At 40.3% G+C, this 23422-nt stretch overlaps 2 protein-coding genes and 1 long non-coding RNA gene across 3 annotated transcripts in view; 2 read left to right on the forward strand and 1 right to left on the reverse strand.

Moving 5' to 3' along the window:
- The first annotated feature begins 545 nt into the window (after positions 1-545).
- On the forward strand, positions 546-23106 carry SMARCE1 (SWI/SNF related, matrix associated, actin dependent regulator of chromatin, subfamily e, member 1). The gene is made up of 11 exons (XM_055575928.1): positions 546-1437; positions 3640-3691; positions 3868-3911; positions 6840-6944; positions 11848-11928; positions 13138-13269; positions 13533-13704; positions 18893-19065; positions 19595-19696; positions 20313-20523; positions 22835-23106. Exons 2-11 carry the CDS (start codon positions 3685-3687, stop codon positions 23041-23043), a joined length of 1236 nt encoding a protein of 411 aa, XP_055431903.1. The 5' UTR covers positions 546-1437; positions 3640-3684; the 3' UTR covers positions 23044-23106.
- On the reverse strand, positions 9103-14289 carry LOC129649018 (uncharacterized). Its single transcript, XR_008712938.1, has 2 exons — positions 14166-14289; positions 9103-9231 (listed from the first exon to the last, which is right to left on the reverse strand). It is a non-coding gene; the product is annotated as an uncharacterized LOC129649018 (long non-coding RNA).
- TOP2A (DNA topoisomerase II alpha) overlaps positions 22194-23422 on the forward strand; it is a 210549-nt gene continuing 209320 nt past the window's right edge. The window contains exon 1 of the mRNA XM_055575925.1: positions 22194-22203. The gene's annotated coding sequence lies outside the window, so the exon portion shown is untranslated. The remainder of the gene's footprint in view (positions 22204-23422) is intronic.

A 23422-nucleotide genomic window follows, 5' to 3' on the forward strand; every position in this document is an offset into this window, starting at 1 on the left:
GCGGTCTTCTGGAGATGCCCTAGTCCCTGCTGGCACACCCAGGATGGTGGCTAAGGGTAGCTGCAGAATCCAATCATTCTCAATGTCAACACCATTCTCAAGTAGTTTCAGATCCTTCCCCCTCTGCAGTGGCCCACAGGGTCAAGTGTTTATATATTCAAGGAGAGGCTGCTATCTAGCACATCAACGTAGTCATGATTTAGTGAAGAAGAGTCCTGGACTAGACCGTAGCCTGCCTCAATATACATTTACTGAGCTTCTTACAATGGTTCAAGGCCTTACTGGACACTGGCTACAGGAAGATGACCAATGCAGACGGCTGAACTTTTGCTTTCAAGGCTCTCATAGAGTACTGACAATAACAAATACAATCTGATACAACGTATTAGGTAAAGGCCATAATAGTTATCAAAGAATCTTGGGCGTTCAGAAGAAGAAATTCGGAGGGGAGGAGGGGCGCGTGAGGCGGGGAGTTCCCGGAGGGCATCAGAGACATAATTTGAGCTGGATCCGGAAGGACAGATGAGTTTAAGCCCAAAAGTGAAGAACTGTCGTTCCTGGCAGAGGAAACCGAATAAGCCAAGGCGCTTTGGGACATAGACCCCTTGCCCGGCGCTGCCAGGGACACATAACCTGCGGCAAGGAGATTTACATCTCCGGGCCTTGGCTCAGAAACCTGTAACAATTACACCCGCCTTGCGCTTGGAAACAACTGGAAAGATCTGTGCTGCTTTCGCCAAAGCTTTTGCCCGCGGTTAAGGCAGGAAGCCCTGGGAGGCGCGCAGGAGGACGGAAACTGTAAACCCAGCTCTCCACGCCTCCATCCTCGGCTTGCTGAAGTATATACACTCCAGCTCCCAGAGAAAGAGGAAAGAAAAAGACCGGAAGGAAAAAAACCAGAAACTCTCGGGGGCAGAGACGCGGGGCGTGCGCGGCCTGAGTCCGGCCGGGGTGGTGCGCGGGCCGCGCGGCCACAGTGGTTCCGGGACTCGCGACTGGGCGCGCTTCCCGCCGGCTTCCGGCCCCGCGCGGGGAAGCTGAGGCCGAGCTCCCACCTCCCCTCGGCTCAGCCTCGCACCTCCCGCCGCGTCACCCGTCCCCGCTCTGGCTCCTTGGGGGCCGCGCGGTCCGGGCCTACACTCGGTCGGGCCCCCTCCTCCCTCTCCGGAGTGACGAATCGGCGCCCGGCTGGCAAAGTACTGACATTCGGGGAGTTTTGAGGAACGTATGGAGCCTGGAAAAAATCCTTGACTGTACTAAACACCACCGCGTCCCCACTAGAACGTTTATTTTTCTGAAGAGAGTCGGTTGGGGCCTGGAAAGGAATTAAGGAGAGTGTTGAAAGTGCGAGTGCGGAAGCTCGGGACGCGAGGGGCGGGGCGTGCGCGGGACAAAGGGAAGCGAGGCCGGAGCTGCGGGCGCTTTTTCTGCCCGCGGGTGAGTGTTTCCGACTGGGCCCGACTGGGTCGGGAGGGTGGAGAGGCGTGGGGTCCCGGCTTGGCTGGGGTTGCTGAGGGTTGCTGGGGTTCAGACTTGGCCGCGGGACCAGGGCCGGGGGCCGGTTGCGGCCTCTTTGAGGCCTAGCGGAGCGAGGGTGGGGAGAGAGTCCCATCTGGGGCTCTTGGGCGGCCAAAAGTGCCCCTTCCACTAACCCCGCGAAAGTGGTCAAAGCGCTTCTGCATGCTCCTCTTCAGTAGAGTAGCTGGTAAAGTGCACCTTCACATCAAACCTAAACGAATCGATCTCAGAGGAAGCCCTTGGGGCAAGCTAAGCCCGTGGTCCTCAACCCCAGGAAGGTGGATTCCCCTTGTCCAGGCAGCGATCTGAGGACTCAAGGTGTGGCTTGGAGTGAAAAGCGAAAGCTCGGCAACAGTTTGGCCTGGGTTTGAAACCCATCTCGGACACTTCCTGACTGTCTTGAGTCAAGTTACTTACACTGAACGAGACTCCTTTTTTCCCTCTGTAAAATGGCAGTAGCAGTACACATCTCGCTGGTAGTGTGACTGTTAAATCAGATGGTGTTAAAGTAGTAAACCTGTCCCGTATAAGGTATTCACCAAATAACTTCTCCAGGATTTTATGCCAGGAACCGGAGATGCATACAGTGGTGGACAAATGTACGAGATCACTCTTGAAAATTATGGTATAGCAAAAGAGATCAGTAATTTTAAAGTATTAACAATAAAATGTGACACACCTGGGAGCTTGTGGCAGTTATTATCAGGGCCCCCCACAGCAAGGCCTACTGGATGTTGACAGCCCACCCAAGCTTGAGCAGGAAGGAAATCTGCACCAGACTCTGGTTTCCTGCCTGTACCTTAAGGAGAGAATGGAGACCCAGGTTGGGCCATTGAGAAAATAAATGATTTCTTCCTTTCCACACCAGGCCTCTTACTCATAATGCTCCAGAAATGCCCTTAAAATACAAAACAGGAGCAAAAAAAAAAAAAAAAAAATCATGTTTCTCATAATGTTGGATGAAAACACTCTAGTAGTCATAGAAGTTATTTGCCTTTTTTATGAAAATGAATGTTCGTCTCTTTGTACACACTGTGTGTAGTGTATGGTGAGGTAAGGAACAAGTTCACGTGTGTGTGGTCATGTCCTGAGCTAGTGTTACTAGGACTGAAGTTGGTAAGAATTGAGCTAGGTAGTGGGACAGCAATAATGAATTAGCTGGTCCCTGTCTCCATTCATGCCCCATATTAGCAGGTGTAATATGATATCACTGATCTGTGTAAATTGGAGTACAAATGAGGAAACATTTAATTTTGTACAGATATGTCCAGAAATCTCCATTGAGGAGATGTATTTTGAGTTGAGCTAAGGAAGATCAATAAGAGTTTTTTCCAGTAGACTCTGGAAATTTATTCCCAGCGGTTATGAAGCTATTTACCATTATGTTGTTTTTTAGTCGCTCAGTTGTGTCTGACTCTTGCGACCCCATGGACTATAGGCTACCAGGCTCCTCTCTCCATGGGATTCCCCAGGCGAGAATACTGGAGTGGGTTCCCATTTCCTTCTCCAGGGGATCTTCCCAACCCAGGGACTGAACTCAGGTCTTCTGCATTGGCAGGCGGGTTCTTTTACCGCTGAGCCACCAGGGAAGCTCCATTTACCACTATAAGAGAATGTGAAGTTTATTGTCACACCAGTTACCTTTTCCACTGCCTTCAGGAGTAAAATGCTGTTTTACTAGAAAGAAGTTATCCTAAAAGGAAGGCAGGGCTGTGGCTGATCAGGGAGCTGTCGGTGTCTGGTAGGCCTTGTTGAGGTAGGCCCCAATAATACATCATATTCTTTTGTCACTATTTTTACCAATTTGACTAAACGTTTACATGGCATCAGCGAGACGTTTTCCATATAAGAGGTGGCTCAGTATCAAAAAAAACAAAACAAAAAAGCTTGCAAGTACATGTCTAATTTTACTTTTTAATGTCCCCTGTCATAGTCATTTAATTCTGATCAACTAAGTGACCTAAAGAACTAGTAAAATATTTAAAAGGCTTGATTACTAGAAGATAATGTAATTTTACAAAGAAATATCAAACTACCCTTTTCTTTAGAAAAACATTCTCTTATGCTTGCTGAGTTTTGATTATCTTTATTTTTCTTTTTTTTTCCTTTTTTTTATTTTAGTGTCTCAGATTCATTCTTAAGGAACTGAGAACTTAATCTTCCAAAATGTCAAGTAAGTTTCATTTTTTATATTTATCAATCTATATTAATAAGAGACTAATGCCCTAGCAAATGGGAATTCCAAAATACTCTCATTTTTTTTTCTTCAAAACAGGACCATTGGTAGTTTTGTTGCATAGTATTATATCTCAGTTGTTTACAAGAAGTTATTTATTTTCTTTCAAACAGAAAGACCATCTTATGCCCCACCTCCCACCCCAGCTCCTGCAACAGTAAGTTTTAATTTTCTTGTTAATGTAATAGCCAAGTCTGGCCTTGATACAAAAACCCAGATGTCTTCCAGTGACAGTCACTCAATCATCACAGCAACAGGATGAAAAATTCAGCTAAAAAACAGCACTTCCTACTAAATAAAATAACTCTGCATCTTACCTTGAACCAACCCCAACATTTAAAGAAACATACTACTGAAATGCCAACCTCCTATGCTCAGTTCTTCTTTTAATTAGAAATAAGTGGCAAGTTTAACACTTTTCTTGTTCATCTCTATTAAGATTCTTGAAAGCTAATATGAAATAAATGCTCATTCTGGCATTTATTGTTTTTAAACCTAACCTTCAATTGGTTACATTTTTCTCTTCCTATCTGTGTATAATTTTCACATTAAATCAAACAATAAAGCTTCCAGTTCTATACTACCTTATTGTAAATCTTTATTTTCAAGCTGTTCAAGTAAGGATTTCATTATCTGTGGGTCAGATCCTGCTATTGAGTTTTATGCCATAAACAATATTTTATTGGATTGAGACTTGATATGTTTCAAAGTGTATAAATAATAGTGAACTAGTTTTTTTCACCAAGCAAGCTCTGGCCCAGCTTGGTCAGCATGTAAAATAATTGCCCAGTCCACAAAACAGATTTAACAGTAACTCTTCAAGCCTTGCTGAAATGGATTCCTTGTTATTTTTTTATTTAAAAACAAAAAACACTGTTAACATTGACCATATCCTACAAAAGAAGTTAACTAAAGCTGTTAGCCCTCCTTCCATACTCCCTACCCCTAAATTTCAGGCTAGCTTACTAATTAGGGCCTTGTGTAACTTTGCTTTCTCCACTAGATAAACTTTTATTTACTAACCTTCTGCTGTATGTTTCAGTTTATCAACAATTTGTTTTTCCTTAGTAAGATGCTTTTAAAAAGGGATACTGTATCACATCTCAACTTTATATAACGTACAGTTTCTAAAGTTACTTCCAGTAGATCTTAAAGTCCTGTGTTTGGTTTATTTCCTTTCTTAAAGAACATTTCTTACTTCCATCTCCTTGGCACTCTGCTAGTGGCTATACAGGTGGAGTTGAACAATTGAGATTCCTGACCTCAAAGAGCTAACCATGTACTTCATTTTTGGAAATGGTATAATTGCAGTGTTTTAGTTTGAATTTTTTTTTAAGTTCCCTTACTTAATTTTCTTACATTATTGCCTCATAATATTGAACAGTGATTATCATTGCGTATGCAATCTTTGAAGGTGTCATTTTGACGCAAGTACTGCCTCTAACAGCGTATATTATCTTGAAGACATTAATTTTTTTGAGATAATAGAAATAGCTCAGAAACCAACCCTATGATTTCTTAAATGTGGAAAGGGATATTTTTACCTTTCTTTAATCATACTTCTGTACCATTATAATTTTACATTACACATAATATACAGAAGACTAGGGGTTAGTACATCCAACAGAATGGATATTAAATGAGTTATCCTCCTTTATTTTATTTCCATTTCTTCTTCCACCACCATCACCACCACCACCACCTCCACCCACCACTACCACCCAAATGTACCACCACTCCAAGTAATATACACTTCTTTTGTGCCTTTGATACTTCATCTGTGTTTTGCCTACTTATATATGCTTGATTTGCGTCTTCTATAACTACATAGACTAGAAATTGATCACTTGTTCTCTTGTAAAGAATATCAAATGATTGATCTGCTTGAATGTCTTTTTTTTGGACACTAAGGATATGTGCAGTGGCATGTTTTAGAAAATTGTGTTGATAATAGCTACAGCTTAGTTGGGATGTGTTGTTTATTTTACATTATACAATTCAGCATTGGTATTAATTGCATGTTAAAATGAAATTACTGTCACTTGTTTTGATTGAATTTCATTAGGTCGAATACCTTACTTTTGGTCTCTCTTTGCTACATCCTTTTATGCACTATACTCTGATTCTCATGAACATTGGATGTCATTTTATTAACCACGAAGGGCACTGCTATATAAGAGCCCATTTGTGATCACATCAACACATAATTTACAAAAGCTGAAAATTCTGTTGCTCCAACAAGCAATTGTGGTTGGAAAGAGCTAGGGCTATCAGGAAATCAGATGAGGAAAAAAAGTTCAAGTCTGTCTACTAGAGAAGTAGTTCACATTAAAACTAAATGCAGAAATTGTTCGTGATTGACCTGTGGAAGATGGATCAAAGAAGAGATGGAAGAGAAAGCCTTTAAAATGACTGGGTTAAAAAGATCAGACAGTACCCCCAGAATGAAATCCATGCATTTCTTACAAGTCTTTGTTTTGAAATCATGTATGTGACATCCATTGAATCCCACATATGTTTTTTTCTATTGATGACTTCTGGCTTCCTGATTTGAATCTCTTCTCATTTCTCACACTATATAAAATGATTTAAAGCTGTCTTTGGAAGCAATCCATTTCTTGTTTTTGTTTTTGGTAGATAAGTGCATTGGTGGCATTCACATGACTGTCAAATAAATCATGTTTTGTTTTGCATGTAAAGTGTTTTCAGACTCCCAGTTTATCACATTCCAAGCTTTCCAATCTCAGACATATATCGCTAAGTTGTTATTTCATATATTGACCATAAAGTGATCCTGAATGTTCGAGACACTTCAGTGTATTGCTTATCCTGAAAGACAAACACACATTCACACATACAAACACCACTGGCCCCTGCAAAGAGACAGAAAGAGACAAAAAAAAAAACAAAAAACCACTTGCAGACTGGTTTTTCAATGGAAAAAAAAAGAACAATTACAACACATCATTGCTTGTTTAAATTCAGGTTGCTTTTGCATGCCATATGCAGATCATTTTTCATTTCTGTGTTTTCCTCGTTTGAGCTCATTTCTCATTCGTGTTTTTGTCTCATTTGTTTCCATCAGCAAATGCCCAGCACACCAGGGTTTGTGGGATACAATCCATACAGTCATCTCGCCTACAACAACTACAGGCTGGGAGGGAACCCGGGCACCAACAGCCGGGTCACGGTAGGAGAATCAACTATTACAGCATCCAGCAAACAACTGGAATTGACCAGAAATGCCTTCAGGTTTAGGTCCTTTTGAATCATCAGCACAGCCATTTAAAAAAAAAAATTTAACCTGGCTTTCAGATTATTTTAAATATTCATTGTACAATCTTATACTGAAAAACAAACAAAAAAAAAAATAGTGAGATCTGGATATGTATATAGAAGAGAAGGAGAATCCATTCTGTTTGGTGATTGGTAGAGATAAAGCCTTGGGCACTTAATGCTAGTACTCTATGTGGACAAACCCAGGATTTCCGATGGTTAAGATGCCCTTTTTGAGGCGAAGAGTATCTTTCATTTAAGGTTTTTGGCATTAGGCTCAATAACTATTTTCTTAATAGAGACTGGGCTTATAGATGTGGCCTTTTGGGGCTATCCTACCAGTTTGAACTGCTGCACACAATTATTTGTCTTTTGGATTTAACAGTTGACGTAACTGAGATTCGTTTCTCTCTAGTTAAAAAGATACTTGTGCCAATTCAAAGAATTGCAGAATGAAAGCTGAAGGAAATTAATTTGAGTTACCAGACTATACATATCTACAACCAGAAGTACATTTATAGTTCAGAGGGTAAAGGATATGATTTCTGAAACTTAGATGTTTCACTTAAATAATCAGCCTGAGATACCAAAATTGGATGATGTACTTCAAACTTTTTTTTTTTAACTTCAGACTTTTTATTTTAAAATTATCTTTAACTTCATTTAAGGAAATTTAAGGTACCCAAAAAACAAATAACTATAAAAATGATTTACCAAAAATAGATAAATAAATCCAAAAGCCAAATGCCTACATACATTGGAATGTGATATTGGTAAGAATTTATACAACCCAGAATGGCTGTAAACTTTTTAATACCTGATTTTGGTTTGCTGTATTCAAAAATAATTCAATTAGTGTGACTTCAAAAAAGCCCTCTCACCCTGTAGTCAAGCTAGAGCAGAAAGCTTGTAACTACCAAACTATATGTCTATCTTGGTAAGCATATTGCTTAGCTTGATAGGTTTTGTTTGTCTAAATACTTCATTGTTTCTGCATAATTTGTACTTCATAAGCATATCAAGTTGTATGTGCCATGCATATTTCATGGTATCTGAAAAGAATTCTGACAAAGTGTGTGTATGTATGCATTTTACAATGCATACAGTTTTTTTGTGCATCGGTACTTGTTTTTCCCTGGCCTGAATGTGTTGTTTGACAAGTGTAAAGGGTGGCAAAGTTATCAAATGATAAAGAACATTTTAATTTAATTAAGGGGCAGAATCAATTTTGGATCGTTTATGTTAATACAGAAAATTATTCATGGGTAATAATCAAAAGAATGATTACATTTTAATAGCTCTATACAGTCAGCTCTTGATTATCTATGTTGATGGAAAAGTAATGGTGGTAACGGTAATATTAGAATCATTTGTATTTTATTTTCTGTAAGCATTTTGTTCTCAGCCAGGCTGTAGCTGGGAATCCTTTGTTAATAAAGCCGTATCATTCAGTGGAGACGTACCAGGAATAGGAAAGTACAGTCTCTGTCTCAGGGCCTTGGGCAGTTACCTGTTTCTCCCCATTCCTTCCTGGGGACGTTGGAACCCAGTATTTGGAGTAAGCACTAGCTTTAGGGTAGATTAGTATGGGAAGGCTGTTGGACATGGAAATGTTGATGTTCTGGTTCTTTATAGTTGTTTTATTTGTATTATTGTCCTCTCAACACCATATTGAAGTGTAACCCAGGTGCTATGTAGACTTGAACTGAAGGGACTAGGAAATGTGGAGGCTTTTAGCCTGTGTTAATCCTTCAACTTTTAGTGACCTCTCAGGTAATCATTCTTTACAAAAATTATGCCTAAAATTCTAAACTACCTTTTTCTTTTTGTCTGTATATCCAATTTAAGCTCTGTTAGGACTCAATAGATCTGATTTTGACCTTTATAAAAGTGTTATTTTAATATGACTCCATTTATGTGTTACTTTGTGGGGGAGCTTCTCTGGTATTATTGTCTGCAAATCACCTTAAGTCGTTGATTTGAAGGAATGATTTGATGACACCCTGTGGAGTAGCTTCCCATAGGATCTACGAACATGTGGTTTTCCCGATGACTCCAGTAAACTTGAAGAGTTTTCAGACAATAAACACTTTATATATATAAGCATGTTGAAACCTTTTGGAGTGCTTATGGTAGCTATGAAGTGGAATTCACTTCTGGTCAGTTCTTCATCAGATGCTGATTAACATTCTCTTAAGTACCTATGTGAAAACAGATTGAGACAGAATGTTAAGAACAGTTCATTTCTGTGCTTTAATGGGAATTTCATCCCAGAAGAAAACGTTGGATAAGGTCTTACCAGAGAAGCAGCTGAAAATTGGGAAGAAATAACACAAATCTCTCAAGTAGCCAAAATTTCACAAAACCATAGACTTTATTATTCATAGGGGACCTTCCTCTGTTGTAAGCAGTTTTAACTAGCATAATTAGTTGTCTTCCCCCGACTCATTGCCATTTGGAGAGGGGGACAGTTGCTGCTGGAGGTAGGTTTCCTGACAGCAGCAAGGAAGGAAACAGCTGAAAAAGGAGACATGCCTTCCAAAATCATAACTGTCAGGTCATTTAATAAAGGAACCGACAGTTTTTCATACCTCAAACCAGGGGATTATAGCAAAGCAGTGGTTATAATTATATACAGTGCAAACTGCTTTTTTTTTGGTGGGGGGAAGAGTAATGTTTGAATCATTTTAGAAAGATGTCTGTTTGAGATGGTTAATGAATTAAGACTGTTGAGTTATATTAACCTTTAATGTCCTGAAAACCAGCTAGAATTTAACTTTGTTGTTATTGTTTTGGTTTGGTTCTGTTTGTATTTGTAAACCGACTGGTCAATGTAATGAAAATATGACCTCAACATGCAGATAATCCAGGTACCTTCCTTTGGGAGAAAAAAAAGAAGCAAATTCATTGTTATAAAATGCAGCTCTTTGAAAAATATCAAGGAGCAAATATTATTGTAATTTGTTTTTAGTGTTTTAATTCATTTGGAACCCACTTCATGAAATTTTGAAGGTTTGTGTTGGCTGCGAGTTGGAAGTGCTTTCTAGTAACTTTATGTATGAAGAGTCAGACTTTTGTGTGTTTCTTGCTCTGAACTCATGACAGAAGGTTAGCTTTGTAGAAATCCACACCCACCCACCAGAGAACTCCTACAGCCCTAAGACAGATCTCCTGTTGGCTGTTCGTACCGCCACTGTTGACAGGTTCCATCCCCCATGTCTCACTTCACCCTGCTGCCCACTGCTGGCTAAAAGCAGGGTTTGTCTACACAGGCATCAGCATCCTGTGGTAAGAATACATGGGCAATGTGGAAAGAGAGAAATACTGCTGCAGAGATGAAATGCCTTCTCATAAGTTCATGTATGAAGAAGTAGAGTTACTGACAAGTATATAGGGCTGGAGGGAGACCCTTCTCATAGGAAGAAGAAACATTGTTTGAAAGTGGTGGAAGGGGTACAGGCATACTCTTCCCTGAGCCCTTGAATGAAAAATAAGGTTAGACTTGGGGTCTCAGCTGAGAATTGGGGTGGGGGGGGTTCCCTCTGTTTTTACCACAAGAACACATAAGGGCAAGGGAGCAAAATGTCACCTTAATTTTCTTATAAAGATTTGTTGGTTCCTATCTTTTGATAATTAGAAGGAAGCCTTCTTCCTTCCCAGCCTGGCAGGAAAATCAGTATCAGACGTCCTCCAGAAATGTGGGGGAAACAAATGTAATTCAGCCATGATTTGATGCTGGGCCCTTGATCAAATGCAGCAGGGTGTGCAGAGATGTGAGTAGGTTCAGAAGCAGCTCTCCTGTACTGGAGGTGTGTGGGGGTTGCCCACGGGCTGCCTGGTCTCCTGCCTGGACTTAGCCTTTAGAAAGAGCTCATCTCCTCTATTTCTTTCCCTTTTGCCTTTCTCTCACCCACTTTCGTCTTTACCTTTTTAAAATCTATTTTTCAGTCTCCTCACCTTCTGTTTCCCATTTCTTTTTTCTCAGTCTTCCCCCCAAAAAATGAGCATTTTTTAAAAATTAAGTGGACTTTCTTAACATATGGTCTCAAAATAACTTAATCAGGCCCTGTTTCTGTCATTTCTCTGTTCCTGGTAAACTTGTTCACTCCTCCACTGTGACTAGGAGTACAAAAAAGATGTGACTTCAGTGCACACTACCTAATCTCCTTTATTTAAAACAAAAACTAGATATGGGTATAGAACCTTAAGAAAAATAAAATCTCTAGTGATAACAAAGAAGTAAGAAGGTTTTTTGTTTGTTTGTTTTTCATTTTTGAATCTAGGGAGTACGTTTTGTGGTGGTGGCAGTGTTCATGTGGCAATGTGTTCCTGGGATGATACAAATGGTAAATAGTCCCCGGTAGGCAGTGTGAGGTGTGGCAGGTGCTGATCGGGTTCAGCTTCTGGTGAGATAATCAAGTGTTGACTGTATATGTAATGGTAAATTAAGCGAAATAAAAGGATGCCAGGTAATGTCCTAAATGTGGGACATCTGATGTATAACCATATATTTTTGCTGTATGGATAATTGTGTAATATTTTATTTGTTCTTACAGCCAGGTTGTCAAAGCAGTGGCAATAAACTGCTAAGTAACATATTAAAAAGCTCTGTGCTTAAAGTCATTTTCTTTATTTTCTTTTGATGTGAACGTTTCTGAATTTGCAGTGATAGCTATTTTCAGTGGAGAAAATATAAGAATCTTGTATCCATGGACGAGTAGAAGAAAGGCGCATTAGAATTTTTAAAGGGACTCTCTTTTCAGTTTGCTGGTGAACTTCTAGCAATTGAGTAATGAATGTATTTAACTCTTTTCTAGGCGTCCTCTGGTATCACGATTCCAAAACCCCCAAAGCCACCAGATAAGCCGCTGATGCCCTACATGAGGTACAGCAGAAAGGTAGGTGCCCTGGAGCCAGAAAGGAAAGAGGACTACAGTTTTTGCTCTTTGCTTTACATCAAGGTTCAATGGACTTAGCCGGCCATTTTGTGCATAGTCAGAGGAGAGGATACAGGATTGCAGTTGTTAAAGATATTAGTTCTGATTTCAAAATTCCAGAACTAAAATCCAACAAGAAAATGATTCAGTAAACAGTTAAGGGCTTCCCTTGTGTTCCAGTGGTTGAGAATCTGCCTACCAGGGCAGGGGACAAGGGTTCGAGCCCTGGTCCAGAAAGATCCCACATGCCACCGAGCAGCAACTGCTGAAGCACACATGCCTGGAGCCTATGCTCCACAACAGAAGAAGCCACCACAACGAGAAGCCCGCACGCTGCAGCTAGAAAGTATCCCCCTCTCAGTGCAACTAGAAAAAGCCTGCACAGCAGTGAAGACCCAGCATAGCCAAAAAAAAAATAATAATATATATGTGTATATAATAAACAGTTTAAATACTTAAGATAAAGTTGTGTAGCCAACATTGTGTAGTCTTTTGGAGAATATTTAATGACATGAGAAACATGTTAGGTGAAAAAAAGGAATGCAAGACTACAAGTACTGGTATCTTATTTTTATAAAAATAATAGGAAATACATGTTAGTTTGAATTTTTTTAAAAAAGCCTAGAAGACAATGGTTATCTCTAAACAATCAACTTATGGTACTTTTATTTTCTTCATACTTTTCTTGAATTTTTTTTTTTTTTTTTTTTTTTGGTGGGTGGAACAGATGATAAACCTCCATTACTCTCAAAATAACAAGTATAGCTGATATCTTTATTAAACATGAGCATTTACCTATTTCACCACTACTTAGAAATTTTGAAATTTTTGGTCATAATTACTATATGTGTAATTTGATAATATGTTATGTTGTATTACGCACAGTAACCTCATTCCTTCTAAACTCGTGAATTTTTAGAAAGACAGACTGTGTAGAGTTATCTCATCATAAGTGTCTGTAGTGTTTGGAGGTCTCTGAAATCTGCCTTAAAGTAACCCAGCGAAGGACCCTTGATAATTGTTGCAGCAGGCTGATGGGAACATGGGTTTTGATACTATTCCTTGTGCCTTTGTTGATGATTAAAGTAAAGGTTTCTATATTAAAAAGTATTTGTAAAAGTCTGTATTTTTAGGCATCAATACTAAAATCTGAACTGTTTCCTTTTCAAGGTCTGGGACCAAGTAAAGGCTTCCAACCCTGACCTAAAGTTGTGGGAGATCGGCAAGATTATTGGTGGCATGTGGCGAGATCTCACTGATGAAGAAAAACAAGAATATTTAAACGAATACGAAGCAGAAAAGGTAGGCTGGGAACTACGTGGGACAGGTACAAGATAAAGTTCGTAAACACTTGCTTATTACTTATAAAAGAAACATACAATCTAATCAGACAGCTGAGGCTTCATCTGCCTGGGTCAAGTCACTCAATTTCTCTAGACCTCAGATTCCTTGTCTGTAAGAAGGAGATAGTTATCCTGTCTATTAATGTTCAAGTGAGATAATGTAAGTATTCATTATAACCTGCAAAATATTAATTCTAAAACAGAGAAACATTTGAATTTCAGATAGAATACAATGAATCTATGAAGGCCTACCATAATTCCCCCGCGTACCTTGCTTACATAAATGCGAAAAGTCGTGCAGAAGCTGCTTTAGAGGAAGAAAGTCGACAGAGACAGTCTCGCATGGAGAAAGGAGAACCTTACATGAGCATTCAGCCTGCTGAAGACCCAGATGGTAAAAAAAAAAAGTGGGGCTTTGTTTATGCTTTCTCTGAGAATTAAAATATGAGAAATCTCTTTAAGGTGAAGTTTTGTTTCCTATCCGAAATGGAAAACAAAGCACAATTTAAGTGCCATTTCAATATTTTAAATAATTATTTTGATTAAGATTTGTGTGTAAATTTCCCAAAGAAAAAGAAATACCCTTTTTAGTGCAGACAATAGCAAAAACTACCTATTGTTTATCAAAATCTTTGTACTCAGAATGCATGAAAGGTTTTTTTAGTTATAATCAGAATTTTACCTCAACTGCTTTTAAAAGTTAAATGCCTTCAGGTTATTGTTATTGGTTCCTTAAATCAGCTGAGTTAAAGGCTCTTAAGTGAGAAAGTTAATGAATGGGAAGAGACATTTTGAGCTCTAGTTAATTCAGAAATCCAACTAGAATTTATAAGTACAACTCATAATGATACTTACAAGGATGCTTTATTGCTCAGTCGCCAAACTTACAAGGGTGCTTTACTGCTTAGTCGCCAAGTCACATGGATCTTTTGCAACCCCATGGACTGTGGCCCGCCAGACTCTGTCCGTGGGATTTCCCAGGCAGGAATACTGGAGTGGGTTGCCATTTCCTCCAGGGGATCTTCCTGACCCAGGAATCAAACCCACGTCTCTGCGTGGCAGGCAGGTTCTTTACCACTGAGCCACCTAAGAAGCCCTACGAGGGTGCACACCTACAAGTGTTATACACACACACATGCACGTGGAGCAGAGCTTCCTAATTGGCCTTCCATGAAGAGTTTGCAGGTGTGCTTGTGCACTTCTGCTTCTCTGCAGCCAGGCAGGGTCTGAGGCTGCAAGGAGCTTCAGAGCTAGCCACCTCCAGCTATGAGTATACTCATCCACATAGCACGCATGCTATACAAACCATTTTCCTCATGTGCTGCTGTGATGTGGAAGAGGTTGGAAGCTCTAGCTGCAAGCAACAGAAACATTAGGAAAATAATTTAAGATCCCATTTTAAAGTAGTAATAACGAAGAAGAAGCTTGTAAGGCCTTAAAGAAGAGACCTTTAGGAAAAGAAACACTAATACCACCTAAAGACATGAATAAACTGAAATACTTGGAGAGAAAAGCAAAAATGAGTTTTTAAAAGAAAGGACTGGAATATTGACAAATATCCTCATAAATACAAATCTAATAAACATAGAGACTAGAATAGGGAATAGAGAATATTGACAAATATCCTCATAAATACAAATCTAATAAACATAGAGACTAGAATAGGGAATAGAGACAATAAAGAATATTAAGCAGAGTCAGCAGCGCTACAGACACACAAGCACATACAAACTCTTAATTGCTCAGATTGAATGATTAATGCAAGAAAAAAGCACAGAACTAAAAAAATAGACGAAGATCCAGTTTACAAATAATTGGAAGGATGGGAGGTCAGTACTAAGTGGGAACAAAGACTTGAAACGTAGAAGCCATAAGTAGGAATCAGATGAAGTTTTCACTAGGTGAAGCAACAAACAGCATGAACATGGAGAGGGACTGAAAGAGATTCACCAAGGAATAGTCTTGAAAAGAGAACCCTTTCTCTGTTTCTCAGCTTCTGCCCATTATGTTTTTTAAGTTGAAAATAGGATATTAGAACTAGAGCTGGCAGTAAGAAAGGACAGTAACAATTAAGATGCCAGGATAAGGATGACTTTAGACTTTGGACTTTATCCCTCAGAACAGAGTAGAAAGAGGAAGACTTGAGGGGTGGAAATGTACATAAAACCAAGAGGAAGGCAGAAGGCCCACAAGTACAGCAGCTGCTCACTCTAACAGAGAAGACCTACAAGCCTACAGGACAGAGGCAGTTATCCTCACAAGGTAGTGAAGGCTTTTTTTTTAGAAAGAGAATATTCATGAGATAAAGTAAATACTTGGTGAATTAGGAAATATAAACCTACCCTCGGAAAAGGCAATGGCACCCCACTCCAGTCCTCTTGCCTGGAAAATCCTATGGACGGAGGAGCCTGGTAGGCTGCAGTCCATGGGGTCACTAAGAGTTGGGCAGGACTGAGCGACATCACTTTCACTTTTCACTTTCATGCATTGGAGAAGGAAATGGCAACCCACTCCAGTGTTCTTGCCTGGAGAATCCCAGGGAAGGGGGAGCCTGATGGGCTGCTGTCTATGGGGTCGCACAGAGTCGGACACGACTGAAGCAACTTAGCAGCAGCAAACCTACCCTCCCCTTACCCAAAAATGAATCAGCCAACTGAAGTGCAAGGAAAGACAGGTACAGACTTCCTTGGTTAAGTTTGTGCCCTCCCAATGCAAGGGGTGTGAGTTCGAGCTCTGTTCGGGGAACTAAGATCCCACGTGCTGTTCAGCATGGCCAAAAAATAATACATTTTTTAAAAAAGGAAAGACAAGCCCATATTGCTAAGACTTTATTTACCAGTGATCAACACTGGGGACATATGAAAGAAGAACAGTAATAAAAAGGAAACCTAGAGGGATAACCTAGCGCAGATGTACTTAATCCTAAGTGTGAATGTGAAAAACTTTCCCTTAAGTAAAAAAAGTTGCACAATTTTTTAATGGTAGCTTTTGTTCCAGTAATTTTAAAAGTTAGTTGATTTAAATAAAAATATTAACAAATAATAGCACATGTTGTTAGCAGATATGTCAAAAACTGGTAGTGATAAGAGCAAAGGTTCAGTTCAGTCACTCAGTTGTGTCCAACTCTTTGTGACCCCATGGACTGCACCATGCCAGGCCTCCCTGTCCATCACTAAATCCTGGAGTTTACTCAAACTCATGTCCATTGAGTAGGTGATCCCATCCAACCATCTCATCTTCTGTCGTCCCCTTCTCCTCCCACTTTCAATCTTGCCCAGCATCAGGGTCTTTTCCAGTGAGTCAGTTCTTTGCATCAGGTGGCCAAAGTATTGGAGTTTCAGCTTCAACATCAGTCCTTCCAATGAATATTCAGGACTGATTTCCTTTAGGATGGACTGGTTTGATCTCCTTGAGAGATCAAAGAGAGTCCAAGAGACTCTCAAGAGTCTTCTCCAACACCACAGTTCAAAAGCATCAGTTCTTCATTGCTCAGCTTTCTTTATAGTCCAACTCTCACATCCATACATGACTACTGGAAAAACCGTAGCCTTGACTAGACAGACCTTTGTTGGCAAAGTAACATCTTTGCTTTTTAATGTGCTGTCTGCTGCTGCTGCTGCTGCTAAGTCACTTCAGTCGTGTCCGACTCTGTGTGACCCCATGGACGGCAGCCCAGCAGGCTCCCCCTTCCCTGGGATTCTCCAGGCAAGAACACTGGAGTGGGTTGCCATTTCCTTCTCCAATGCATGAAAGTGAAAAGTGAAAGTGAAGTCACTCAGTTGTGTCTGACTCTTAGCGACCCCATGGACTGCAGCCTACCAGGCTTCTCCGTCCATGGGATTTTCCAGGCAAGAGTACTGAAGTGGGGTGCCATTGCCTTCTCCGAATATGCTGTCTAGATTGGTCATAACTTTTCTTCCAAGGAGTAAGTGTCTTTAATTTCATGGCTGCAATCACCATCTGCAGTGATTTTGGAGCCCCAAAAAATGAAGTCTGCCGCTGTTTCCACATTTCCCCATCTATTTGCCATGAAATGATGGGACCGGATGCCATGATCTTAGTTTTCTGAATGTTGAGTTTTAAGCCAACTTTTTCACTCTCCTCTTTCACTTTCATCAAGAGGCTTCTTAGTTCTTCTTTGCTTTCTGCCATAAGGGTTGTGTCATCTGCATATCTGAGGTTATTGATATTTCTCCTGGCAATCTTGATTCCAGCTTGTGCTTCATCTAGCCCAGCATTTCTCATGATGTACTCTGCATATAAGTTAAATAAGCAGGGTGACAATATACAGCCTTGACATACTCTTTTTCCTATTTGGAACCAGTTTGTTGTTCCATGTCCAGTTCTTACTGTTGCTTCCTGACCTGCATACAGATTTCTCAGGAGGCAGGTCAGGTGGTCTGGTATTCCCATGTCTTTAAGAATTTTCCACAGTTTGTTGTGATCCACACAGTCAAAGGCTTTGGCATAGCCATAAAGCAGAAATAGATGTTTTTCTGGAACTCTCTTGCTTTTTTGATGATCCAACAGATGTTGGCAATTTGGTCTCTGGTTCCTCTGCCTTTTCTAAAACCAGCTTGAACATCTGGAAGTTCACAGTTCACGTATTGCTGAAGCCTGGCTTGGAGAATTTGGGGCATTAGTTTACTAGCGTGTGAGATGAGTGCAATTGTGCGGTAGTTTGAGCATTCTTTGGCATTGCCTTTCTTTGGGATTGGAATGAAAACTGACCTTTTCCAGTCCTGTGGCGACTGCTGAGTTTTCCAAATTTGCTGGCATATTGAGTGCAGCACTTTCACAGCATCATCTTTCAGGATTTGAAATAGCTCAACTGGAATGCCATCACCTCCACTAGCTTTGTTCGTAGTGGTGCTTCCTAAGACCCACTTAGGCAAAGTGTAATAGTATAAGAGCAAAGGTAATAGCTACTAAAAATAAGCTTGTAAACTAGACCTATACTATATGTATATAAACTTGAGTGAATAGAAATAATGTGTGATACCTTTATACACTGATAACAAATGTACACATGTATAAATTGATAAAAATTCAAAGTGAAATTTAGAACTAAACATTTTTTAAGGCCTTGGTGTTATTTTAATCGGATAAAATATATATGCCCACCTGGGAAACTGCTCCTACTAGAGGGAATGTCTTTTCTGCAGGGGGCATTGTCCTTACTTGGAAGTGCTGTAGTGACAAGGACAGCAGAAAGCTCCTGCGCGTCCGCAGTTGTAAGAGCTTTGAGCTACTGTCCGAGTGAGATATTTGGCAAGATCTGTACTGCTGTCACGTGCCAGAGACACTTAGTTACATCTCATTTGTGTTCCAGCCAAAGAGCAGATGCACATCCTCGCTTAAAAGATTTTGTGAGAAAAACCAGCATCTTGGCGGGTGAACACATTGTATCCTCTGTATGGTTTTTATCAAGTGACTGCCCTGGTGCTCCTTTGATGCCCTTTAAACCCACTTATTAGACCAGTGAGGACCTTGGCTCCATGGTAACTAAGTGTTAACATTGTTACACTCTCCTGATTATGGTAATTGGCGGCCTGATTTCCAGATCATGTTGTTTATTCCAGATTATGATGATGGCTTTTCAATGAAGCATACAGCCACCGCCCGTTTCCAGAGAAACCACCGCCTCATCAGTGAAATCCTTAGCGAGAGTGTGGTGCCAGATGTTCGGTCAGTTGTCACAACAGCTAGAATGCAGGTTCTTAAACGACAGGTCCAGTCCTTAATGGTTCATCAGGTAAAGACAGAAAACATTTGTTCCAGTAAGATGGGCCTGTGCCATAGGTGCCCGGTACCCTGATTGTATACCATGCATGAGTGTGCCTGTTAAATATTTATGTCCAATCTAACCTGTTCGTGATTCAGGGAAGAGGCTGGAGGGAGTAGACCCTTCCCAGAGATTTAATAAGTTTGTCATTAAAACTGTAACAGGGAACCTTTTGACAGAAAGTGTATTTGTTAAGAATTTTGAGACATCCTATCAACTTTTACTAGCATACTAAATATTTTTCTTCCCAAAACATTGCTGAGAGCTGACAGTATTGTCTAATTTACTCTTGTTAATGAGTCATTCTCTCTGTGCTGCCTTTTTACATTTTTTAAATTTTAGCACATTATATAAAATTAAATTAAAAAAGCAAAACACTTATCACACTGTGAAAAAGTGTGGACCATTAAAAAAAAGAGACATATTTTCTGTGTTTGACATTAGCTTTAGAGAAGATAATTTAATAGTAAATAACAAAACCTGATCTTATCTTTTACAGCGAAAATTAGAAGCTGAACTTCTTCAAATAGAGGAGCGACACCAAGAAAAGAAGAGGAAATTCCTGGAAAGCACAGACTCATTTAACAATGAGCTTAAAAGGGTATTGATTTAATGCGTTAACTATACTTGTATCACTGTGTCTGTTACTTTTTTTTCTCATTCTTTTTTCCAAAATAGTGTTTTTATGTAGTGTCATTCACTTTGAAACAGGATTAACTTTGCTGTAGCTGGTAAGATCTTGACTTTATAAAATAATTTCCATATTCTGGCAACGTTGCAATAGGTTTGAAACATTGTATAGTATACACGTTCAGTGAACTAGGCCTGAGACTCTAGAACCCTCTGATATTTTAAACTCTCATACACTTGTGAATTATTTTCATTGCAACTTATTCATCAAATGTCTTCATTAGCTGTAGCTCACAGTTCGCACTTCACATGAAGACAAGTAAACATAGTGTTTGGCAGCCTGAAATATAAAATAGAAGCTTTGAGTATAAGCCAGTGCTTTCAGCGTTGCTTCACCAACTATTCGTAACACTGGGTACTACATGGCTGCTAGGGCAACCTTCCTGTAGACACAGGAGCTTGGTTTTTTTCCTGCCGTATATATGAATATAGTTCTTAGCCAAGAAAACCCACTTGTGAAATAAGTTCTCTGATTCAGAGATTGTAAGAAAAGAACATGACTAAGAGAGTGTTTTGTTTTCTACTAGTTGTGTGGTTTGAAAGTAGAAGTGGATATGGAAAAAATTGCCGCTGAAATTGCACAAGCTGAGGAGCAGGCTCGAAAAAGGCAGGAGGAAAGGGAAAAAGAGGCAGCAGAGCAAGCCGAGCGCAGCCAGAGCAGTATCGTCCCTGAGGAGGAGCCAGCAGCGAGCAAGACCGAAGACAAGAAGGAGGACGAGAGCATGCCGATGGAGACAGGTAGCCTGCCAGTCGGCTGCAGAGTAAATGTTGAGGGCTTTTACTGCTGCTGCTGCTGTTAAGTCGCTTCAGTCGTGTCCGACTCTGTGCGACCCTATAGACGGCAGCCCACCAGGCTCCCCCGTCCTGGGATTCTCCAGGCAAGAACACTGGAGTGGGTTGCCATTTCCTTCTCCAGTGCGCTGACTTTCCTTTCTCAGTGCTTTCTGGAGGTCACTCTGTTAATCTTGCCTCTTGAATTATTCTCCATATGACATATGCATTCTTACTTCCCAAATCGTAATCTCTTATAATAGATTCACTTAAAGTGTTGGTATTGGTACAAAATAGCAGTGATGTGTTGCCTGTTTGAGGTCTTGGGTATTGGCCCAGATTGAGTCATATCATTCCCTGACTTGGGATATAAAGTATTGAATGTAGTGGTTTAATGGTTAAGGGTACTGGCCTGTAGGGCCCACAGATCTGGGTACTGTTTCACCCCATGCTACTAGCACTGTGACCTTCAGTCTAGGTAAGTTAATTTCAGTTTCCTCCTTTGTAAATATTCTAGCACCCACCTCTTGAAATTGAGTTCCCAAGGATAAAGAAGCAGATGTACATAAAATCATCATTACTGGATTTCACATGGTATTGGCACTCAGTATTTTAACCTTTATTGCTAAAATTGTTTAAACAGCATGTGGTCCTTGCCCTAAGATCAGTCCTCTTTGGTGTCCTAGAACAGAGTTGGCCAAATCCTGCCTGCCACCTATTTTTATAAATAAAGTTTTATTGGAACCATTTGTTTACACTTATCTGTGGCTGCCTTGGGGTTCCAGCAGTATAGTTGAGTAGTTGCAACTGAGACAGCCTGACTCACAAAACCTGAAAATTTTCTATCTAGTCTTTACAGAAACTGTTTATTGATTCCATCCTAGAAAAATTCATACTTCCACTTCTACTGATTTTCCTGACTAAAAGCACGCCTAAAGGCAAACAATAACGTGTAAAGCTTACGTGAAGTACTGATTAAATCAATTATTGGTTGAAATCTTGGGATCCCCCTGCGTGCTGTTTTGACCCTGCCCAGTGCGCTGTGTAGTAAACAGAACTGAGCTGAAAGTATGGTAAACACAACCAAAAGCTCCCTGGACTGTCATTACAAGGGCTGAGAGGGACCATAGTCACCCTGGGTGCTCTGCTGACAGCTTCTGATTTGACATCTGGAAAACACCAAGTGGAATATGCTAGCGATCTTTACCAGATATTTCTACAGAATGTAATTCAGCAGATTAACATTTCAGATAGTCAGATTTTAAGTTTAATTATCTGAATCTTTTTCTGTTTTGTGTGAATGTGTTTTTTATCTTAACACATTTGGAGCATGAACAAGTTTTGTGGTTAAAGCCAGAGCATGAGAATGACAGCATGGTTCCTTCACTCCCTCGGCAGCTGGGACACTGCTCAGTCCCCTGCCGCTGTTCTGTCATCTGTGAATAGAGTACGCCTGAAGGAGAGGGTGCCCGTAGGTCTTTGGGCTTACCAGGTGGCTCAGTGGTAAAGAATCCTGCCAAGCAGGAGACCTGGGTTCGATTGCTGGGTCAGGAAGATCCCCTGGAAAAGGAAATGGCAACCCATTCCAGTATTCTTGCCTGAGAAGTCCTATGGACAGAAGAGACTGGCAGACTGCAGTACATGGGGTCACAGAGAGTCAGACACAACTTAGCGACTAAAACACCACCGCCGTAGGTCTTTACTCAAATTTTTATCCTCCTAGCTGAAGGAAAAAAAAAAAACTGAAGAAAATGATTTCAGACCATTGGAGCAAAAACGGAAAACAGCCTACCATGACTTATAACAAAATACTTTATCAGTCTTATACCATTTCCTTACCTGCTTTCTCACTCATTAAATCCAAGTACTTCACACAGCATTGTCCAAAGAAATATGTCCCTGTGTAATTAGAAATGTTCTGCTACCGACTCTTTTTAATGAAATTTAAATGAAATTAATTTTAATAACTCTTCAAACACCAGTGTGCACTTTAGACTTAAAGCACATTGAAATTTGGAAGCTAAATTTTCAGCAGAAATACTTGATCTGTATTTAGATTGAAAATTTACAGTTAAAATGTAGATTTTTTTTCCAAATTCCAATTTGTTTTAAACATGCTGAAAGTTCCTTGGTCACACTAGCCCGTCTCAGGGGCTTGGTATGTGTATTCATATGTAGTGAGCGGCTGCCTTATCATTGGATGCTGTGGCTCTGGACTGTCAACACGGAAGAGTAAAGTTTTGTCTGGGAACTAACAGTGACAAATGTGTGATTACAGAGGAGACACACCTTGAAGATACGACAGAAAGCCAACAGAATGGTGAAGAAGGCACGTCCACTCCTGAGGACAAGGAGAGTGGGCAGGAAGGGGTGGACAGTCTGGCAGAGGAGGGGACCAGTGACAGCAACACTGGCTCGGAAAGCAACAGCGCAACCGTGGAGGAGCCGCCGCCAGACCCCGTGCCAGAAGACGAGAAAAAAGAATAGATGTTGCCTTGTTTTATGTGTTCGAAATAACTTTTTTAAATGAAAAAATGTTTTTTGAGTTTTCATGGTGTTATGTGGTTTGTGTATTAATATTGTTCTTGTCCCTATCACACCACCAAAGGCTTTTGGACCATTGAGCATCACGAGCTGAATGGCACAGTCACCCTTCGTAAGCGGTTGCAAAGATGGTTCTTTGGATCTTGTTTCTAGCCCTCAATTCCTGAGAGCCTCAGAATTTAGATTAACTGAGAAAATGCCCACCTCTTTTAGAGAATTATCCTTTGATGCTGCAGAATCTACTTGTACAAATGCCTTCCTACAGCTCACTTGGGTACTTACCAAAGCCATAGCTTTAAGCCTTCCCAGTCCCCATCAATAG

Source organism: Bubalus kerabau, chromosome 4 (assembly GCF_029407905.1).
Source record: "Bubalus kerabau isolate K-KA32 ecotype Philippines breed swamp buffalo chromosome 4, PCC_UOA_SB_1v2, whole genome shotgun sequence".
Taxonomy (NCBI): Eukaryota; Metazoa; Chordata; class Mammalia; order Artiodactyla; family Bovidae; genus Bubalus; species Bubalus kerabau.